Here is a 21816-nt window from a genome sequence, read left to right as displayed (position 1 = left end):
AATACTGCTGTATTTTTTTTTCCTCTAAAATGTGTATCCATGGTAGTGAGTAATTATATTCATTTATTTCTCCGCCCTGTGGAAAGGTTTGTTATTTCATTGTTCTTAACTATGACGGCTAAAAAAGAAATTGTGGCTTATGTATATTGCAGTTGTATCTGTGTATTTATCTAACCTATTCTGAGTGGCTCATTATGCTGGAAGAGGCCATTGACTTTGGAGGGTAGCACAGAATTTGGTTTCACATTTTTAGAATTGCTGACTCTTAGCTTAAATGTACAGCTGTGACTTTCCTGATGAAAGAAGAGAATATGTTTCTCGAATTTCTGTTCATATTATGAATACTATGATGTGTCATGATGTGGTGTTGTCTTGCATTTATAGGTTTAATTTCAAGCTGCTGGAGCAACTGACATTTACAGGTGTTTTTAATTATTTGTTTTTCAAAATTGAGTATTGATAGGAATGCTTAGTGAATTTTGGGATGGATGATAGTGATGCATTTTTAATTATAATTAGGAGGTTCAAGGAAGGGCAATTAACTTTTAATTAAAGAAAATGTACCTTGGATGCTGTTGCATGCTGTAGAACTGTAGCTAGACTAGGTAGAAACATTCTAGCCTATCGCTGCTAGAGGGAACATTTACTAATTAAACATCTATGCTAATGCTTATCTTGATGTGATAGGTAATAAACTAAATTTAGAGTAAGTATGAGTGTCAACAAGAGATACATGTTTTCCTAAGTTCTAAGAACATCCCTTGGATGATCTGCCTACGTCTTGCCTGCCATCAGAGGAAGTCTTACAAGCACTGCATATGGTAACCTATTTGATTTATTTCACCTAGTAGAAAATGCTCTAAATGATGCTAAGCATTGCAATTATTAATCATCTTAGTGACATAAACTGTTTTTCTTGCAGTAAAATGAAAACTTTTTCAGTAGCCCTAGGTCTGCTTTGTTAATTGATGTCCTAGAAAAGACAAATTGAATTCTGTTTCATTGTGGTAACATCTTTGAGCTAAATATTTAGGAAGGATTTAGAATGAGGTGTAAGTTTTGTCTTATTGGTGTTTACTTTCTTTTCTTCTCCTTCCCTCTCTCTTTTCCAATTCTGTACTCCAGTGACTAGTCTGTGGGCTATGACTACATGTTAAATATAGAATCCCCAAAGCAAATGTGAGTGTCTGCTTCAGCTTCCTTCCTCAAGTGGATAATCCTCATAATACTATCTCATTATTTCTTCTTGTTCCTGAAAAACAGCATCAACTTTTGGTACACAAATTGACCTGGAAATTCACTTGGATTTGATTGCAGGAGTGCAGTTTTGCAACTATGATGGGATTGTGATGAATGAACATGTGTTTAGTTTCAGTGTTCTAGATGGAAATCAATTATTATGTAAGTAGATCAGGAGCAGACTTCAGATTTTGGAACCTGCAAAATAGAAGATCAGGTGTGGCTAGGGGATATAATATCCGATCACTGAATTGTCAAAAGCTGAAAATTTTCCTGTAAGAAGACTTCAGAATTTAAATACCAACATGCCAACTAAGTTACAATTTGAAATTGTTGTAAAACTAAATACTGTGTTGAAAAAGATGTCACTCAGACTGATGTAAGTGTAGTCAGAATATTTTTTTTTTTGCATGCTTATGAAGAATATTCATTCTATAGAATATTTTTGCAACAGTTCTGTCCCTGTTCTTTCATCGATTCTTTGGCTTTTAGCTTTTAAGCACTGGTAATGCAGATACAAAAAGTAACTTTGTCTGGCAGTGTTGGGACACTTCTGTGTTTTGTGATGTTGCTGCTTTCACATATTAAAGGTATAATGCTGTTCCATGTAGTCGTGCTGTGCTTAAAGAAAAAAAGTTAAACACCCACAATACACTTTTGTTTTTATTTGCAGGACCTTTTGGGATAAACCATGGAATAGAGCTTCATTCAGATGTGGTAGAATATGCCAAGGAAAAATTGGAGTGCTTCATAAAATATAGTGATAGCTTTGATAAGTAAGTATCTGATTTGTCTAGCTCACTTTGCAGCAATGTTTTTGTTTTTAAACTGTGTCATTGCTTACGAGTTTAGGGAGGGGAGAAGAATGGCATCACAAAACCGAAACATGAAACTTCTAGTTTGTGACAATAGTTCGTAAGGTAAGTTAAGGCTTAAGAACGCACACCTTGGAAGCGTGGGAGTGTTCCTGTTGTGTATTACTTAACAAAATTGATTTCCTTGCATTTTGGTGGTGTGTTTACATACAGTTAGGATATGTGTGTATTTGCACATACATGCATATATACATACATACTTGAAGAGAATGATGTGATATGCAGGTGTCTTTGCATGTACAGAGCATTAAGTCAGTTTTCAATTGAATGTCATAATTTTGTACAGTATTACCTTTTTTTCTTATTTCCACTGTTGATCTAGACATGAGAAAATCTGATTGTCTTCATGTTTATTTCCTGAAGAGAGGGATTTAGAAGTGTGCATCTGTACTCACACACTACTCATTTTTACTGGTATACTGGGTTACAGGGCTTTGAAATTTACCTGTTCTGCCTGCTCAACAGTTGTATTATTATTATTATTATTATTATTATTATTATTATTATTAGGGTTATGTTTGTCCCTAAGAATCTTGGGCCTCTCTGCCTTTGTGGAAGGCAAAACAAGTTTCTAACTTAGGACTGTTTTCTCTAAAGACTTTTTTCCCTTACAGGCATTAAGTTCTCCAGCAGTGATTATAAGGTAGCTTCTGGAAATGCAGAAAAGCTTTTGAATTGCAGGAGCAGCCAAAGAATCGCACATCCTATGTCTTTTCTCTTCCCCAGGGGGCAGCAGAGAAAATGCTTTCTATCCCTTTACCTTTGTTGCAAAGTGCTTTATAAACTGCCGTGGTCTTTGTTTTGTTGTCTGGAGCTCAATCCACTTTTTTCCATACCCCAGGCTTTGGGAGCGCTCTTCTGACCACAAGCCTTCCTGCTCCCAAGTAGTGGAAGACTCTAAATTACAGTATAAAGCTTAAGGCATCATCTTAGTGTTACCTGTATCTGAATTCAATTCTGTACTTCTGATATTGGTTGGATGATTTTAGTAATGCATTTCTCCATTAGAATAAATACAATTATGTAAGAAGTAGTACATATGTTTCATTATTGCAGTCTTAATTCAGGAATTTATGGTAGCTGAGTTTAATACATACAGAATCCAGAACAAATAAAAATGGGTTCAGTCTAGAATTTGATGGTGCACCTTATATAATCTTTTTTGTAAAAAAAGTGTGTGAAATGTGGTCACTTGTGATCATTACTGATATTGCATTAGTGGCTCTATTAAGTTGGATGTACCTACCAGCTAATTCCTGCACATACCTGGATTCTTGCATTCCTGTAAGTGTGTGTACTCAAATGTACAAAAAGCTGGTTTTGATTGAAATGTTTTTCCAATATGGTGATAAGTTTATATGCAGAAATTCAAATAAATTGATTGAAGGGATAGCAAAGAAATATTATCGTTTAAATATAGTCTCATTAGGATGTTTATGTAAATGAATATTAGAACACTGGGGTTTATGCTTCAAAGCATACAAGAACTGGGAAAACTCAAAGTTGCTAAACTTGGCATAAGTTTGTCAGTGTTGTATGTATATTGTGTTTGAAGGAAATTAGTGATCATATAGAGTAAATTATTCCAATGAGGGGAAAAAATCAGCAGGTTGGTGAATGTGATTAAACTTTATCACTAATTTGTGTATTTTATCTTGGCATATGCTGTTTAACAATCCACCTTCTCCTCACAACAATAAAATGCTAAGCAATAGCTACAGAAACACCCTCCTCACCAGCATAACAAAATTATACTTCTCTGAAAGTGTTTTTTGATACAAATCTACTTGGTGATAGCTGCACTGCAGCTGACATGATACTGAGTGGCTGGTTGGATTTTGTGTTTTGTGGGGAATTTTTAACTTGTCTGCATAGCTGATTCTGGCTAACTGTTTTCTTTGTAAATACTCTGTATTTTAATGTAGTTAATGAAGATGGTATGTGGCGTTTTCTGTCATGGGGTCCTTCTGCATTACTTCTTTTTAATAGAAGCAAATTCATACAGCATGTCTTCAGTTTTAATCTGTATCTCAAAATAATGTGCTCTGGGTCAGTAAGTCTGGTTTTCATTCTTCTTTCAGTAACTTTTTCCTGCATCTTCATTTATAATTGAAAGATATTTATCCAAAATTGTGTGGACTGTGGCATTTGAACTTAACTGCTGGTCAGCTTAGTATTTGGATGAAAGACCACCCAAAAAAAAGGTGTGCGGTGTCTGTCTCCTGTTGAACACTGGTGTATACCTTGCAGGTGTCCTTACTGCTTGGGAATAGATTTTGTGTGTTAGACTGGTATGAATTTTAACTGTCTGAGTGGATGGGGAAAAATACCTTACTCTTGCCAGCAGCCTCTAGAGAGGCATGTGAGGGACAGAAAGAACACAGAGACCACAATCAGTTTTTTTTGCTGTAGCAGAGTAATACAGATGGGGAATTCTCTAAAGCTTTGCATTGCCACTTCTTGTGTTCTTTCTTTAGTATATAATGTTCTTTGGTCTGGTCTGAATAGTCTTTGAATATTTTAAGCAATCTCCTTTTGAAACAAAAAGCAGAGGTGTAGCCTTATGGGTAGGTACTTGGAGAGCTTCAACCTGGATCCTAAAGAAATGCTTTGTGGTGTTCCTTCTCTTGGAGCAATAAGTCATTGTCTTTGCAGCTGACTTTTGCATGGAGCTGGGTCATGATGATTTTGGTGGTTTTCTGCCTGATAAAGCAAGATGGAGTATTGCTTTGATGCCATTTTAATAGAGGAAAGATCCAGTGTTGTGTGGTAAAATGTTTTTTTTATTCTTGATAAGAATGTTGTTGAAATGTAATTAAAAACTTGCTTTTCTATGATTGGTGTAGGTGCTTGACCAGAGACTGGAGACAATGTAAAAATAGAACGTCCAGAAGGATTTGAGACACACTCTCTGCCTAAAGGGAGGGTTGTCAGTCTCTGGTAGCTTGGATTCTCTCAGTTTTGGCCTCTTGAACTGTTGAGTAGAGGAAAAGCTTTTCAGGTACCTGTTTAAGAAAGGCAAATAATTCCAGTAATTACTTGTATCTGTATCCATATCCCACCAATCTATAAAAAGTTTTCCTCTAAATGGACGTGGAATTTTTCATTCTGAGGGGTAATAAGTGCTGCTTTGATTTTACTTGACAACATATGTTCGGCAGTAGAAGCAAAGGAGAAGTGGCGTCTGAAAGTGTCATCATGTTTGAGGTACAAAACTTTTAGGTATAGACTAAAGGAAGTTCTTTGAGTCTGAAATATGTATAAGGCTCTCGCCATTCTTATCATCCTTAAAACCTTCAGGAAATGCATGCCAATTAAGGGGGAAAAAAAAATATTCCTTAAGAAGACTCTATCTGAAAGACATATGTGCAAGTGCCAGGCCCCGCTTCACCTGTTTATTGAAGGGGAATGTGTTGTCTTTTCTGCTCCCAGTCAACTTCTAGACCTAGAATATCCAGCTTGGAGAGAGAGCCACAGGGCAAGGCTAGGTTGCCCATCTTCTAGCACCCTATCAAAAACCAAACCTGGGTAAGCTGGTGAAGTCCCTGCTGTGAAGGAAAATCTCCCACCCTTCTCAGGATCAAAAGAAACCACTTCAATGGTAAGTCACAAGAACCCTAGTACTACTTCTGGGATAACTGTTATGAGTGAAACTTCTTCCTGAAGTCCTGTACTAGATTTTATTGGCATTGAAAAATAGTAAGCATAATCTTCCAACAGAATATTTTTGTCCTAATTGAAATTCAGGGTTCCTGCTAGGACTCTGCTTAACGACAGTGAGCCTTCAGATTTGAAATTTAAAGTTCCTTGTATGAATGCAAAGAAAAAAAGATCCTTCCTGCCTCTGTGCAGCTCATGGATTGCAGTGAAAATGTAAGCAGGGAAGGCAAACTGTCTCAAACTCACTGGTGGCTTTATCATTGTAAATCTTACTGATAACTTAGGCTTGGTTTCAAGCAGTGTAAATGATAGATAGTTTGTTTTTTTTTTTTTCGTGGTGAATTAATTCCTGTTGAGGTTTAGTCTAACCAGAACAACACAGGGACTACAAGATTTCCAGTGGGATTTCTGATTCCAGAAGTTATGTTAAAAAGGAAAGTAAAATAAGATTTTTGAATATCCCTTTTTCATTTAGAGATTAATAAAGAGAAGTACTATTTCTGATTCCGCACTTCGTAAACCAGAAGGCATCAGAAATGACAATTGAATCTACTCTTATCTAGGAAAAAATCTACAGGGTGTTTCAAATAGAAGGACCTAAAACGCCTTATGTTGTGATTCAAATGGGTTCTGTCTTTTTAAAACACCCTGTATAGACCTGCATTTTTGAAGTATTTGGTAGTAGCAGAAATAGATATTCTTGCCCTCTCAAAAACACACATGAAGTATCTTTCAGAAATATGTCTGTGGTAGACACCGCCTTCCTCTGGAAATCTCTCATTGCTACGTGTTCTGATGGTATTTAGAACATTTGTTAAATTAAAGCAAGTGATGACTTACTGCATAGTTCCTTTAAAATCTGTGCTTTGCTAAAACATGCAGTATAAAATATGATAATTTCAACCTATGAGAACATTCTTCTGCTTCTGTTTAAGAAGCAACAACAACAACAACAACAAACCCAAAAAACTACTTTTCTGTAAAGAGATGAGTTGTTTTCCAAGCTTCTGTCAATGAATGTTAGAGCCCTGACAGTAAACTTAAGTGACAGAAATGTTTTTTCACCTCGCTGTTCCTGTCCATCTACCTTAAAATTCACAGTGGAATCAATAAAACTTATTCCTTCGATATAATTCTTCACTTTACCACCAACGTTTAGGAGTAGGACACAAGTTTAAATTTTATAATCTAATATTAAAGGGAGAGTGAGGTTAGTCCTAAGTATTTTTAAGAGCCGGTGTTTGAATTTTTTCTTCAGAAATAAGTGTTTTATTCCACTTCAGTGAAACTAATGAAATAAATACCTGAAATTGTAAACAAGATAGTTGAGGACATATAATAGAAGAACCAAGACAATTTTATTCAAAAATGGAGATTACAGGTACAAATACAAGTGAAGTAGAAATGTGTTTCTCACTTGCTGTCCAACATAGTCTGGAAGCTGAAAAAAAAATGTTCAAGACAAAGTTACTGAATAGGAATTTTACCACCATTATTTTTGATTATTACTCTAATGCTGATTAAAATTACTTTTTTTTTTGTAATTGGATGCAAGGGGCTTTAAAAGTTGTCATTGGAGATTTTGCTGTCAAAGATGTAGAATTTGTTTCTGTTTATTCTAACATTTGTAGTGTACATGCAGAAGGTCTCACAAATAACAGCAGTACTAATATGTAAAATGTGTGTCATTTTTCAAGAACATGCTATAGCATGTGTGTAGATGTGTGTTCATACATGAACCAAATACTAGTTCAAAGAGCTTGGGGAAAAAAAAAAAAAACAAACAGTTAAATGAGATGGAATGAAAAATAGAGAAAAAAAAAAATACAAAAAAAGGTGTAAAAAACTTACCATCTTGCCTTGCTGTTGTCCTACTTGATAGAAAAAGAATTAACACTCTTTAAAATTGTTTCCTCATATTAACTGATACAGGTTTTAAGTTGTTTAGGTAGTGATTTAATCCTAAGTGGCCGTCACTGGCAGCATAAAACATGGGAAGTATTTATTGAGAAACGAATGGAAATACCTTTTCCTGCAAATATATAAGAAGTACCTTTAAATGAAGTACCTTTAAATGTGATTGACATTGGCTCTAAAGCACTTTTGCAAGTTGAGGAAGGCTAATAAGGTGTAGAAATCAAAAAGTATTTTATTATTCTGCTGCACACTTTTGTGATGTGTTAGATCACACAAAGCAATGTGAGTTTTCACCTTCATCTATGGTTTTCAAAAAAAATACAAGTTTTATGTCAGTTTAAAACATCAAAACTAAATGATCTGAAAGCTTCTTCAGGATTTCTTTCAGTGAATGTACTAGTGTTTAAACAGGTTCTAGAAGTACTTGAATGAAGATTTTCGATTTATGAAATTGTTATGTTTGACATAGGAGAAGCTCTGAGAATATTGTGTTTTTAATGCAAATGGTCAAAGGACCCAGAACTTCCTAGATATGGGGTTGTGGTTAATGAATAAAGGTGTAGGCAGAAGTGTACTGTGAGATGATATCTTGGTATGAACGTAGTAGTTGAGATGTGTAAAATGTACCTGGAGCAATGCTGGTTCTTAGAACTAATTAATTTTTCTTTTACCAAAAAAACAAGTGTAAGAAGTTTAAGTGGTTCCTCATTATTGCTTTTTTTAAAGCATCTTGTAAGATATTTTACTCTTTTCTTCAAACAGAAGGCTGTGGATGTTGAAAGTTGTTTTTCTTTCACATTACTTGATTTTTCTCCCCAGTTTCATTGAGCTTGTTCTATTTTTAAAGAATCGAGTATGTATATCACTTTGGGGGAAAAAAAAAAGACAATTCATGCCTATGTGCACTTAGTTATGTCTTCAAGAGACATCAGGATGACATCCCACTTTCAGGAATGTTGTATAGATAGAAGATCTTAGCCCAAGAAGCATCCTGAACATTCAGAGAGTTGGAAATAGTTAAAGAGTGGGTTCTGTGGGTGGATGTTATGGTACAACCAACTGATGGATCCTCTTGTATAAAAAAACCAACCAACCAACCAACCAACCAAACAAAAAAAACCCCTACCATTAGAGTAGGTCATTTTACTATGTTCTCTTTTTTATTAATATCTTGTTATCACACAAATACTAGATTGGTGGATATGGATACAAGAGCAACAAACTTTAATCTTAGTTCTTTACTATAAATATTTTTTTGAATGGATATTCATTTTATTACAACAGTAATACTTCATTGTGTTGATATTTCTGGGGAGTATTACTTAAAGGAACATGGGCACTAACAGTCAGTTTCTTGAGAATTTTTCTTAAGTTGATGCAGCAAAGACAGAAATGCGCTTTAAATTCTACAGAATTTTTTTTTAATATTTAGCTGGAAGAAAAGTCCTGTGGCTGTGAGGATGAACTTGAAATGCCTATCCTTAAGGGATAGATTACACAAATACAGAAGATGGAAGGGTGGAATTGAATCAACAGATGTTTTACATGCTTGAAACTGCTCGATTATCTTGGGCCATGCTTAAATGTGATCTGTGTGTGCTTAAGTTTATCCTATGACAAGTGCTTGTTTTCTGTTGCTACGTTATCTATAAGAGGAGGTCTTAATTCCTGTGTCGTTGGTGCTCTTGTAATCAAGATACCAGATTCAACTGAAGAACCTAATGTGATACGTATTTTTGATTCCTTGGATAGTTTGGTGTTCCTGCTTGTTTTGAGAGTGGGTGACAAGTGGTTTCATGAGGCTTAGGATGGTTTTGAGTAGAGGAAGCGGTTTAGGAGTGTCCTAAGAAGATCACAAGGAGCTGTGAAAGTTGCCAGGTTAGGCAGGCAGGCTGTTTTCATTTTTCTAAAGCTAACCAGGGACTATCAAGATTGCAAACTGCATTTTAGAAAAGTATCGTGTTGACTCCATGCTCCCACATCCCCTTCCTCTTGTACTTTCGAAGCCACCAAAAAGCTTTGCTCAAATTTCTGAATTAAATTGATGTGATGAGGCTTGACTTAAACTGTAGGCAGCCTAAATTAAAACTACAGCATTAACTGCCTGATTGACCTTCAGTCAATTTAGAAAAATAAATCATAGTCCAAGTGCTTATGAAATGAGATTGCTTCTTCAGCAAAGTGATCAGTGACTTGGGTTACATTTTCTTCCCAGCATTTAACCTTGCATAATATATTTCTGGATCTATTTGTGTTAATCTGAAATTATTTCAAGCGCGGTTCAGGCTGGGATAGCTGCCCAGTTGTGTGCAACAAGGTGGTTGTTCCCCACTCGGCCTCCCTCTCCCTTTTTGCTTTTTAATTTACCAGCTTTCAGTTTTTCATCCAGATTTGTGCAGGGAAGCAACACTATGGACTGTTTACCACAGGGGGTCTGGGGTCTGTCTGTGACTAGTCAAAGAAGGAAGATTACTTTCAAGATCAAGGATCCCATCTTTGGGGGAAAAAAACAAACAAATAAAAACACCCCACAACTAGAAGCAAACACTTCAGTTTGATGGAGTTCTGATTTGTTAATGGCAGTGCTGTAGATAGGAAGGTCAGCCAGGCCTTACAAGCAGCATCCCTAAGCAGTGAAAGCTGCCAAGCTTGGCTTAACCGAAGAAATACAGATTTGAATGATGTCAGGTGTTGTACTGGGATTTGCTACTGCTAGCCAAGTTAAAAAAAAAAAATAATAAAAAATTCTAATGATAGTCAGCTGTAAAGTTCATAATATGGTGTTGCAGTTTAACCCCAACTAGCAACAAAGAACCATGATAGCTGGTGCCTCACTGCTCCCCACCCCCTAAGCAGGAGAAGATTGAAAGGGAAGGGAGAAACTCATGGGTTGAGATAAGAACAGATTAATGACACAACAAAATAGTGCATTACTAGTAATAACAAAATAATAATGTATATAAAATAAGTGATAATCGGTACAATCCCTCATGAAACTCCAGTTGTGTTGAGCAGCCAGCCCCAGAGAGGAGAGCACCCCGGTCCAGAGCAGCCAGTCCCAGCAAGAGAACAGAAAGGCAAAAGGCAGAAAGGCACGAAAGCCAACTGCGAAACAGCAAAAGGCTGGACTAATGAAACTTTGGATCAGAACCGGACTGGAACAAGAACCAATGAGCTGGAAAAGCCAACTACAACTATATATGAAGCATGACAGTAATGGTAGGGTGTATTTTCATTTATCAACTTGGAAGTTGGTCGGGGTCTCTCCCATCTGTATCTGCTTCCCTAGCTGCCTCACACCTGCAGATAGAGCCCAGAAAGACCTTGGTCTCCCTGACAATGGATAAGATACCTGTAAGTTCTTACATTCTCTTCATACAACATACCAAACAGTAGAAAGTTACTGAGCGAAAATAAGTTAGCTCTTTTCAGGCAAAACATGGGAAACTTAGTGTATTATCACAGTATTCTCCTACTAGATCAAAACAAAAGACCATGATTGCTGTTTTAATAAGAGTTTCTAACTGCATGAAGAAAATGAACTGTCTCTCTGTCAGACCAACTCAAATGGCTATGTGTATTTGAAAAAGTTCTTAGGAAAATTCATTCTTTCTGGTTGAGTTTTAAGATGCATTAGATTTTAATACTGCCAGATGAACTTTATGAACTATTTCATACAACAACAACGTGTTGAGTTTTAGTTAATATTTTTTCAAAGAAAAACATAAATCCTTTCTGTGACCAACTGTGTAACCTCTCTTTAATTTTAAAGTGCTTGGAGAAAACAAAGTTATTTGCTGAAGGAATTTTTTTTACAAAAAGGCAAATTACATTTATTATGGTGTTAAGACCTGAACCAGTAGGGCGCTGCAAAGATTTGGAAACTGTCAGTAAATGTAAGTGAAGTAGAGAACATATCCAGCTTTGGCAATAAAGCTCTATCCTGTTCTTCTTCCCTTCAGTATTTTATGCAGTGACAAGGAGTACTTAACAGTCCTTGCAACTTTTATCTTAAATTTAAGTCCACTTAGAAGCAGTTGTATAACTTTCATTTGCTGATGAAAATTGGAACAAATGCTTCTGAGATAATTCCCCCCCCCCCCCTCCCCTTAGTGTGTGGTCAAAAAAATGGCAGACTTTTCCATTAAATTCCTATTTTGGTCAAAAGTGGGTTGGGTTCAAGGCGGAAAACTGGAGGCAGAGGAAAACAAATCTTTTAAAAGCCTAATTAAAAAAAAATGGAGGGGGCTATTAGGAAATTAACTGTTTCAGTATTTATTCAACAGCCTGGATATTGCCTATTGTTGATAAATGCACTATTTAAAAGGCACTTTTACTATATGGCTTATAAGTTTTCTGAGGACAAATCTATTTTCTTGCAGGTGATAGTTTGAGGGCTTTTCTGTTTTACGTAATATATAATTATCACTGCTTAAGAATTTTTCTTTGGTCCTTGATGTGGCAGGAAGAAAAAGATTATTTTCATATTATTGCCATAATACATGCCTTTAAAGTATGTATGCTAATCTTTTTTCATAAAGGAAGATCTGAAAAATACTTTTCTGTCTTTAACCAGATGATTTTTTTTCTTAAAAATCCTAATTTCAAATTTGTCCTTTTTTTTTTTTTTCCTCTCTTTCCCTTAGATTTGAATTCTGTGAACCTGCCTTTGTGGTTGGTAATTGTTTGGAAATAGCCTCAGACAGTCACCAATATGACCGGATTTACTGTGGAGCTGGAGTCCAGAAAGACCATGAAAACTACATGAAAATTTTACTGAAAGTTGGAGGCATTCTAGTAATGCCTATAGAAGATCAGGTGACTTAGTGACAATTTCCTCTTTTTATTTTTTTGTAAAACAAATATATAATTCAAGTAACGCATTTAAATGTATGTTTGACTAAGTTAATGTTCAACTAATGGTGTCTTGATTCAGTGTATTGCTGCAGTTAAGCAGATATTAGTCTTTTAAATGGAAGTCTTGACCTTTTTTCCCTTAAACTTGTAGGAAGGCATCAATATCCTGCTTCCAGTGAAGTCTGTGGCAAAACTGTGTCTTCAGTAAAACTAGAATTCCATTCAAAGTATTTTCAGTATATTATACAGTTGCAGAACTGCTTTGAAATCTCCCTGCCAGATGTTGTCAGTTGGTACTTCAAAACAAAGAAACCACTCTCTGAACCAGAAGAACTTATTTCAGAGAAATATGAAATAGTTGTGATTAGTGAGACATTGTACGGGAAGGAAAAAACTGACAGAAAAAATATAACTTATTTCCAGCTGTTTTTAGTGTTGCTTTTCCATGTTAAACATTTTTCAGACAGGTATATTATTTTAATAATACTTCGCACTTTTATCACTTTTCATCCTTAGATCTCAAAAGGCTTTACAAAGGTAAGTATTATTCTCCCTGTTTTATTAATAGGGAAACGGAGAAAGATAATGTAATTTAAGTTGATGACCTCCTAAATACAGATAATTACTAGAATGCTTATTCATAAACATGCTAGTTAATTTATCTTCCAAAAAGAATTACCATGTTATGTATCTGCTTTTTCAAAACACCGAAGTGATTTAAACACAGTCTGCATGATTCAGTTCTATGAATAGTTTTTCGGTGTTTATTGGACTAAGATACTGTCAGTTGAAATTGGTGGAAACAATCTTAAAAGTAGTTACGACTTGAAAGTAAAATTAAAACTCTGAGTGTCTTTACATTATATACAAATGTTTACGAGGCCAGACCATGTGAAGTATAAGGAGCAGCTGAAAGATCTGGGTTAATCTAGCCTGCAAAGAAACAGCTGAGGAAACATACAATTCTTGTCTTGGCATACTAAAGGGGTAGAGAATTTACCTAGTAGACAAGAGTCCAGTTCTCACAGGTGCCCAGCAAACTAAAGAATGTTACAAATGGCAGCAAGTGGGCATTCTGCTTGCATGTAGGGAAAACAGTTTTTTATAATAAGAGTGGTTGAACAGTACAGCAGGTTGCCTAGACAGCTGGGGGAATCTCAGTCCTAGGTGATCTTTTTAAACTTAATTGTAGAAGCCTGATTTAACTTTGAAGTTGGTCTTGTTCAAGCAGGATGCAGGACTCCAGAGGTTATTTTTAACCTAAAGTATTCTGTGATCTTTTGGAAAAAAAATGAGAAAAAGCAAAACTTACGTTGTGCCTTAATTTTCCGGTTGGGTCTTTTCCCGTTGCCAAAGAACCTTATTCAGTTCTCTAGTGACCCAGTAGTATTTAAAGGAAGGAGGAAGTTATTTCTGTTGATAAAAAAGCCTTTATAAATTGATTTTTTTGAAGCAAATCAAAGTAGCTATGTATTTGAACACCAATCTCAATTGTATTGAGCAGGACAAAACTGTAACCAGTGGTTTGTTTTCTTCTTATTTTTATGCAGTTAACACAAATCTTGAGAACGGGACAAAACACATGGGAAAGTAAAAATATTCTTGCTGTTTCGTTTGCTCCACTAGTGCAACCAAACAGAAATGACAATGGTAAACATGATACCGTGGGACTGCGTAAGTGTCATTTGTGCTCACTCCTTTTGTCTTGAAGGGTTGTTATAGTGCCTGCTGGTGGGGGTCTGAAAGCAGGGAGGGCACACTATATAGACATAATATGATAAAATGGGAACATACAGTTTAGCAAAGCGGTAGCTCACTGATACGTTGCTGCTGGCTCATGTTCTGTGTTGCTAAACAGTCAGTATCCTGAATTAAACTGACAGGGTGTTTCCGGCTTTTTTTTCCGCACTTTTCTTTTAGGTTCGACATCTCTTTCTAGCACGGTATAGATAAAATAGCAAGGTAATATTAGGTCAGTCAAGAGTGCTAACTTTCTGATGGACTCCCAGAGAAAAAGTTTTTTTCTTTTTCTGCAGCTGTGGCACTGTAGGATGTTAGTAGCGGAGTGTGTTTGTGTCTGTCTGCAACTGATACAGACATGCCTAGGTTTTTTTTGAAGTAGTTATTGGGGTTGACTTTCTAGCTTTGAGTTAGTTTATTAAGTGTATTTGGAAAGTCTCTGAAAGTGTATGTGTTGCCAAGATGATATAAAGGGAAAGAGAAAAATGTGGTAGAGAAAGGTATAGAGTTGAAATTTTCTGTCAGAGTAGTCAGGGCTAGGAGTAGAGTAATACACGGCTTTAGTAAGATGTGGTAACTTAAGTAAACACAGCAAAAAGCCTAGAAGAAAACAGCTTTTCTTTCTGTTTTTTGTTGTTTGTTTGTTTTCTTCTAACATAGCCAATAGGAACTAATCCCCCTGTGCTCTTCACATGTTTCTTGCCTCTATGGACATTTTTTAACTGTGAAACAAATATAAACCCTTCAGGATTCCAGAATGTCCTGTCAGGTTGCATTGCCTGTGACTACTGATCTGGTTATTCATTATGAGAGCGTGTATGAATTTGCCAAGGATAGTTCCTTATTACAGTTCCCTTTACTTTTTTTGTTCAAAATATAGATGATCCTTTCCTTTAGGTAATCAGTTCTTTGTAGAAATAAATAATTTTGATTGCTTTAACACTTGCTTTTTGAGACCTCAAAAGTTTCTTCCTGAAATTAACTTAAGAATCATGGGATAGTTTGGGTTGGAAGGGACCTTTAAAGGTCACATAGTCCAACTCCCCTGCAATGAGCAGGAACATCTCCAACTAGTTGAGGTTGCTCAGAGCCCCATCCAGCCTGACCTTGAATGTCTCCAGGGATGGGGCATCTAGTGTTTCACCACCCTCATTGTGAACAATTTCCTCCTTATATCTAGTCTGAATCTTCCCTCATTTAGTTTGAAACCATTACCTGTTGTCCGAACAGGCCCTGCTAAAAAGTCTGTCCCCATCTTTCTTATAAGCCTCCTTAAAGTACTGAAAGGCCACAGTAAGGTCTCCCTGGAGCCTTCTCTGGAATGAACAACCCCAACTCTGATCAGCCTTTTCTCATTGGAGAGGTGTTCCATCCATCTGATCATTTTTGTTGCCTTTCTCTAGACCCTTTCGAACAGGTTCATGTTTTTCATGTACTGAGGACTCCAGAGCTGGATGTAATACTCCAAGTGGGGCCTCACCAGTGTGGAGTAGAGGGGCAGAATCACGTTGCTTGACCTGCTGGTTCTGCTGCTTTTGATGCAGCCCTGAATACAGTTGGCTTTGTGGGCTGCAAGTGCACACTGTTGGCTCACATCCAGCTTTCCACCCACCAGTATCCTCAAGTCCTCCTCCACAGGATTGCTCACATCCCTTCATCCCCCAGCCTGTATTGATATTGGGGGTTGCCCTGGCCTAGGTGCAAGGTCTTGCACTTGGCTTTAGTGATGTTCACATGGACCCACTTCTAAAGCTTGTTCAGGTCTCTCTGGATGGCATCCAATCCCTCAGGTGTGTCAGCTGTACCACTCAGCTTGGTTTTATCTGCAGACTTGTTCAGGGTGCACTCAGTCCCACTGTCTGTGTCTTTGATGAAGATATTAAACAGTACTGATCCTGGTACGGACCCCTGAGGGACACAACCTGGCACCTATCTCCCATCTCGACATTGAGCCATTTCTTTGTCTTTAAACCTTATAGATGCTTTTGTCTTCACAGTCAACTAGCATATAATGAGTCATAACTAGCACTAAAAATAATATAATAAAATTTGAGGATAAGAAACCTGAGAACTTACGCTTTTATACCTTTTTCAGGAGATAGTGTTTCCAATTTTTTTTCATCCTCTTCTGAGGGAAATGATTTTTTTCTGCTGATTTTATGAAGTCTCTCTTACACAGTTCTACATACGGGATGAATGCTTGCTAGTCCATTCCCTCAACTTTATATACCTTGTGCTTGCATTTATTACTATTGCCATACAATCTGCAATCAAGGTTTATTTAGCTTGATCTGATAAATGTGTTTTGGATGGTTAGACAAGGTTTTGTTATTTAATTCTGAGTTGTTTTTATATTAAAAAAAGGGGGCTTAGATTGTGTGTGTATGGTTTAGTTTGTTCTTATTGTCATTAGCTGAAATCAGTATTGCCAGTCATAAACACCCTTTCTGTCTCAAATGACAGTAACTAGCATGCAGCTGAAGTCAGTATATGAAATATAGGTTTTATTTGAAATATATTGAGGTTTTTTTAAGCTGATGATGCAATATAAGAAGTATAATCATCAAAATTTTCTTCACTAACTTCTTCCTTGCTGTAGTCCCCATTAATTTTATGTTACTTCGTGTAGGTAGCAAGTTGAACGGGCTGCGGTTTTGGTTTGTGTGCTTTTTTTGGTTTTGTTTTCCGTGGAATTAGCCAGCTGTAGGTTACCTAGGGCAGACATCCACCAGCCCAGCAATACTTACTTATCACCTGCCTGTCATTGGAAAATATGCGACTTTTGGCTTTTTGTTACTTGCTTTTTTTTTTCTTCAGGACTTGAGTAATTTTGATTCCTTTTCTGCTGCAAAGTCACAGGTAACTTACGTGGGTTGGTCACCTGAGAAGTTGACATGGCCCTCTCTCATCAGTTGGATTCAGTAGGAAATAGAGAAAAATTCTATCTGCCCTTGTTTCATTTGCATATTGTGTTGTATAGTAAAATGTCAGTTGTTCTTGAGCATTAGTCTTAGCTGCCTTACAGCTGATTTTTTCTTTTTGCTAGAGAGGGAAATTTCACTTATCGTAACTTCCTTTTCTTTCATTTCAGCTCCATGTGCTGTTAGGAATCTCCAGGACCTAGCTCGAATATATATCAGACGCACCCTTAGAAACTTCATAAATGAGGAGATGAAAGCCAAGGGTATTGCTCAGAAGGCTCCTCCGAAACGAAAACGTAGGAGATGTCGTAGACGCAGGATTAACACCTATGTGTTTGTTGGTAATCAGCTCATTCCTCAGCCTCTAGATAGTGAAGAAGATGAAAGAATGGAAGACGATAACAAAGAGGAGGAGGATAAAGATCACAGTGAGACCTTGAAGCCAGAAGAGCCTCCTCGAAATTTATTGAGAGAAAAAATTATGAGTCTACCATTACCTGAATCTTTAAAAGCATACTTGACCTATTACAGAGAGAAATAACTTGTTTTAAGTAGAAATAATGCCTACTGATAGTTACTTTATTCTTGAATATGTAGCATTTATTAAGAAGTAGGTGGACAAATTATTGTTAGTCTTTCATCAAGACTGAAGTACAGCGATAAATCATAACTTGTCTCTATCTTTGCTACAAGGAAGACTTGCATTCAACAGTAGAATCCCTTTTTAAAAATCTATTTTTCTTTAACTTTTGAAAATGCTGTTTTAACTCTGATAGAAATATATATTCCATTATGCAGCACTAATCAGTATTTTGCATGGTAAGTCTTTTTTGATCCCTAACAGATTTTTATTGATAAAAGGATGAGTGAAATTTTATATATGCTAAATAATTGTTAAACATGTGCATCTGACTTGATGAGCAATTTGTCTGTATTTATTATTATTAGGGGAACATTTTAAACATGCAGACACTTATCCTCTAATGTCAGAATCAGACCCTATTAAAGTTTATTTTATTATGGCTTTGTTGCAATCATTATTCCTTATGTTGGTATAGATGTATTCCAACAACACAAGTGCAATAATTATATTCAGACACTGAATGCGCTGGCTTTAATGAAATAAGAAAATACAAGTTCCGAAATGTCAGATGACCCTGCTATTTCTGCATTTGTATCTTTTGCCAAAAGATCTTGAGAAAAGTAACAGCTTCTCTCAGAGCCTTAAAGAAACATCACATTGAATAAGAAGCAAAGCAATGCTTACTTCAGCTCTGCTTATATTTAACTCCATTCTACACTTTCAGTATTCCTAACTAGAGGCATGTCCTCATTTGTGGGAAGTTTGGGACAGGACATTTTGTTTATTTCTGCAGCTCACAACACTGAGTCAAAATGTTTGGTAACACAAAATTGTAATTTAGGTTGCAGTCATCTATATTTACTGCTTTTAAATAGAGATAGGATTTCAACAAAAGTTTAGTTTGTATTGCTTATTGGGATAGCTATAATAGTAGAAGCTAGAATTTGTTCAGCAAATGCACTTTAGTAAGTGAATTTTATACTTAACATGCATCTCCAAGAAGGTAGACTTGTGCTAGCCTATATTTTGTTTCTGAGCATGGCTCTTAGCACAAAAATATTTATAAAATCATATCCATCTTTTGGAAATCTAAGAGTAGCAGTGCAACTGTGGGGACCCACAATAGTGCTGATTTAAGACCTACTATTTTTCCTCCTCTAGTTGTGAAGTTACTGGCAGTACTCATTTTCAACTTTTTTTGCCTTTACCATCTTAATTTCTTCATTCAGTTATAACCATGAGGGAAAACACTGTTTGTTAAGAACTTGGCATGATGTTCATTAAAAGCCACAATCATTGGAAACATCTGCTTGTTGAACCCAGTGAAAAACATACCTCTTAAAATATCCTGCACGATACATTTTATAATACTAGTATTTTTTTGTGTAATAACAATAAAACAAAATAATCACATCTTTCTAAAACAGTAAATGTTCTTAGTCCAAGTATAACCAGCCAATATTCATGTGGTCCTAACAGTCCAATATTGACCTCAAAATATATAACTGTTTTTTGCATCTGAGAAGGAAGATAATGCGTAATCCCATGACACTGACTCTTTATGATGCATTTCATGCTGTAGTCCCTGTTTTTTAGGGTACATTGTAGTGGTGTGTAAGTGGAACTTCATGAAGGCCTGTTGTACCAGCATGTGGAGTTACTTTCCGCAATATATTTACAGTATAAGTAGACAAAACTATTTGAAATAAATATTCTGACTTTATTTTAAAAGCAGGAAAAACTAATAAGAAATAAGTTTCCAAAATAATGATACTAATAAAGCAATTGTGATGCTTCAGTTTTATGAATTGAACATAATCTTGTTTTAAATGAATTATTTTAGATGGAGTTTAAATAATCTGGAGTTTGAGATGGTTTTTGTCTCTCCTTTGCTTGAAATCTACATCCATAAGCTCAAGAGTATGAGATTATTAAATGTTACTTAAATACTTTAAGGACTTTATACAGGATGCTTTTGGAGAATAAATTTCTGTATTCTTTCACGCCTGTATACTTGGCAAAAATGGAAAGTGGATGACTTGTCATGATTTTTCAGTATGTAAGGGTTTTTTTGAGTTGCTGAAAGAGGATGTTTCTTCTGTGTTTTATATGTGGATTTATTTTACACTCTTGACTTTATATTTACATAAATAAAAAGGTAGAAATGCAAAATGAATGAAAACTTAATTTTTGCCATCTCAGTTATGATGGGGACATTGTTGCAATAAAATGGTTTTTTTGGTGGTTTCTGCTTGCTTGACTTTGTGTTTCTGTGCAAGTTTTTTCAGTTATTTGGAAATTCAAATACCAGTTTGTTCATAGTTAGGTCAGTAAATTCTTAATAAAAGCTATTATTGAATTTCAGAAATACAGTAATACACTTTTTTTCTAGAGGTGAATGATGTGATGTTATTCATAACACAGCGAAGGTATTTTGGGCCCCGCACAACATTTGAAGTACTCATGTGGAGAGTTAGTTTCTTCTGGAGAGCCCGGAACCTATCCTCAAGCTATATACTTAAGGAGAGCTTTGTCTTTGGTTTTTTGTTTTTTGTTTTGTTTTCTAAATACTGAGATTATTTTCACCCTTAACAGAATAAATATCTATGTCAAAATAAATAAGGAAAACTCTGAGGTAAGAAATACCAAGGATGCTGACTGACTAGTGACTCACACTCATATTGAAATTCCCTCTAGATTAAGCTGTATTTTGTTACCAATTAGAGCAAGAATTACCAGGTGGGTAGGCGAAGCTGACCAGTGCTACTCAAGTGTCATTGCTGTAAGGAAGTGTGGTGAATTGGAACTTTCAGGGGCTTTTATCATCTTTGGTCTGCAGGAAGACTCAAGACCGCTGCAGACTTTCAGAAGACATGGAGTTTTTAATCTCATGTTGCTTAGGATAACTTAACAGCTGCCCCCCAAAAACATGGGAAAGTGTTTTCTTTGAAGTGAACTTTAATAGCTTTTTTCAACTGGGTGGTATTTCTGGCTTGTTTAGGTGCTGGCAACTTATTCTGCCCTTTAAAAAAAAAAAAAAAAATCCTGGTCTGTGTGTCAGTGGGGGGGTTGTGGTGATTTGGTGTTTTTTTTCCTCTAAACTACTCCTTAAAATGTATCTTTACCTGTCAATTTGAAAACAAATAGGAAATTCAATAAAATGTGCTGGTTCTCATTAAATCTGTTCTAACTCATTAAGTATTAATCTGTATCTCCTCAAGAGTGTCTCCTTCTGTTGTTCATGTAATTGAGTAAAATTGAAAGCTTCTACCTTAGTGTAACTTACTAATCAATTACAAAGGGTAAAGGAATTGTGTGCTGTGTTCTTCTTAGAGGTGTGTTCAGAGCTTCACATTAATGAGCTGCTAAATATTTTGACAACACTTGAATCATGTATGAGGTTCTTTCCATAAACTTGTTTTGAGAAGGTCATTGGAGTGTAACTGGAACAGTAAAGTTTTGAAGTTGTGTGTTTTTTGATATGCCTTCAGTAGAATTAACCTAGTAAAATGTAAGTGGCTGGCTTGGTAAGTGCCTGCCTCTTTGGCTTCTTCAGCTTTACCGTATACACATCAGTCTCTTTTTCCCAAGTAACAAGCAATAGGATGAGAGGAAATGGTCTCAGCTTGCGCCAGGGGAGGTTTAGATTGGGTTTTTAGGAACAATTTCTACACTGAAATGGTTGTCAGACGTTGGGACAGGCTGCCCAGGGAAGTGGTTGAGTTCCCATCCCTCGAGGTATTCAAAAGTTGTGTAGATGTCGGACTTAGGAATGTGGTTTAGTGATGGACTTCACAGTGTTAGGTTAGTGGCTGGACTTGATCTTAAAGGTCTTTTCGAACCTAAACAATTGTATATTTCTGTGTCAACTTCATTAATTACTCTGCTCAAGTAAGCTGGCGTGTTTAGCAACAGGCTTGCGCTATGTTTATGGTCAGTATGGCACCAAGAGACTATTTATCAATGCTTTCTAACATTATAACATTTTCTTTGTAGTGTCTTCTGTCACGTGTTGTATTCTGTG

The 21816-nt window shown here is 36.1% G+C and overlaps 1 protein-coding gene across 3 annotated transcripts in view; it reads left to right on the top strand.

Moving 5' to 3' along the window:
* PCMTD1 (protein-L-isoaspartate (D-aspartate) O-methyltransferase domain containing 1) overlaps nucleotides 1-20052 on the top strand; it is a 41292-nt gene extending 21240 nt beyond the window's left edge. For 2 of the 3 annotated variants that reach the window (XM_005505454.3, XM_005505455.3), the window contains exons 3-6: nucleotides 1913-2015; nucleotides 12338-12509; nucleotides 14099-14222; nucleotides 17380-20052. In XM_005505454.3, coding sequence (XP_005505511.1) covers nucleotides 1913-2015; nucleotides 12338-12509; nucleotides 14099-14222; nucleotides 17380-17750 — 770 coding nt within the window. In that variant the 3' untranslated portion in view covers nucleotides 17751-20052. Of the gene's footprint in view, nucleotides 1-1912; nucleotides 2016-5546; nucleotides 5716-12337; nucleotides 12510-14098; nucleotides 14223-17379 lie in introns of all 3 variants that reach the window. The other variant, XM_065053529.1, reaches the window with a different exon arrangement.
* Nucleotides 20053-21816: the final 1764 nt, after the last annotated feature.

Source organism: Columba livia, chromosome 2 (assembly GCF_036013475.1).
Source record: "Columba livia isolate bColLiv1 breed racing homer chromosome 2, bColLiv1.pat.W.v2, whole genome shotgun sequence".
Classification (NCBI taxonomy): Eukaryota; Metazoa; Chordata; class Aves; order Columbiformes; family Columbidae; genus Columba; species Columba livia.
The sequence above is the reverse complement of the archived record's forward strand: the minus strand, read 5'-3'. Positions and strand labels throughout refer to the sequence as shown.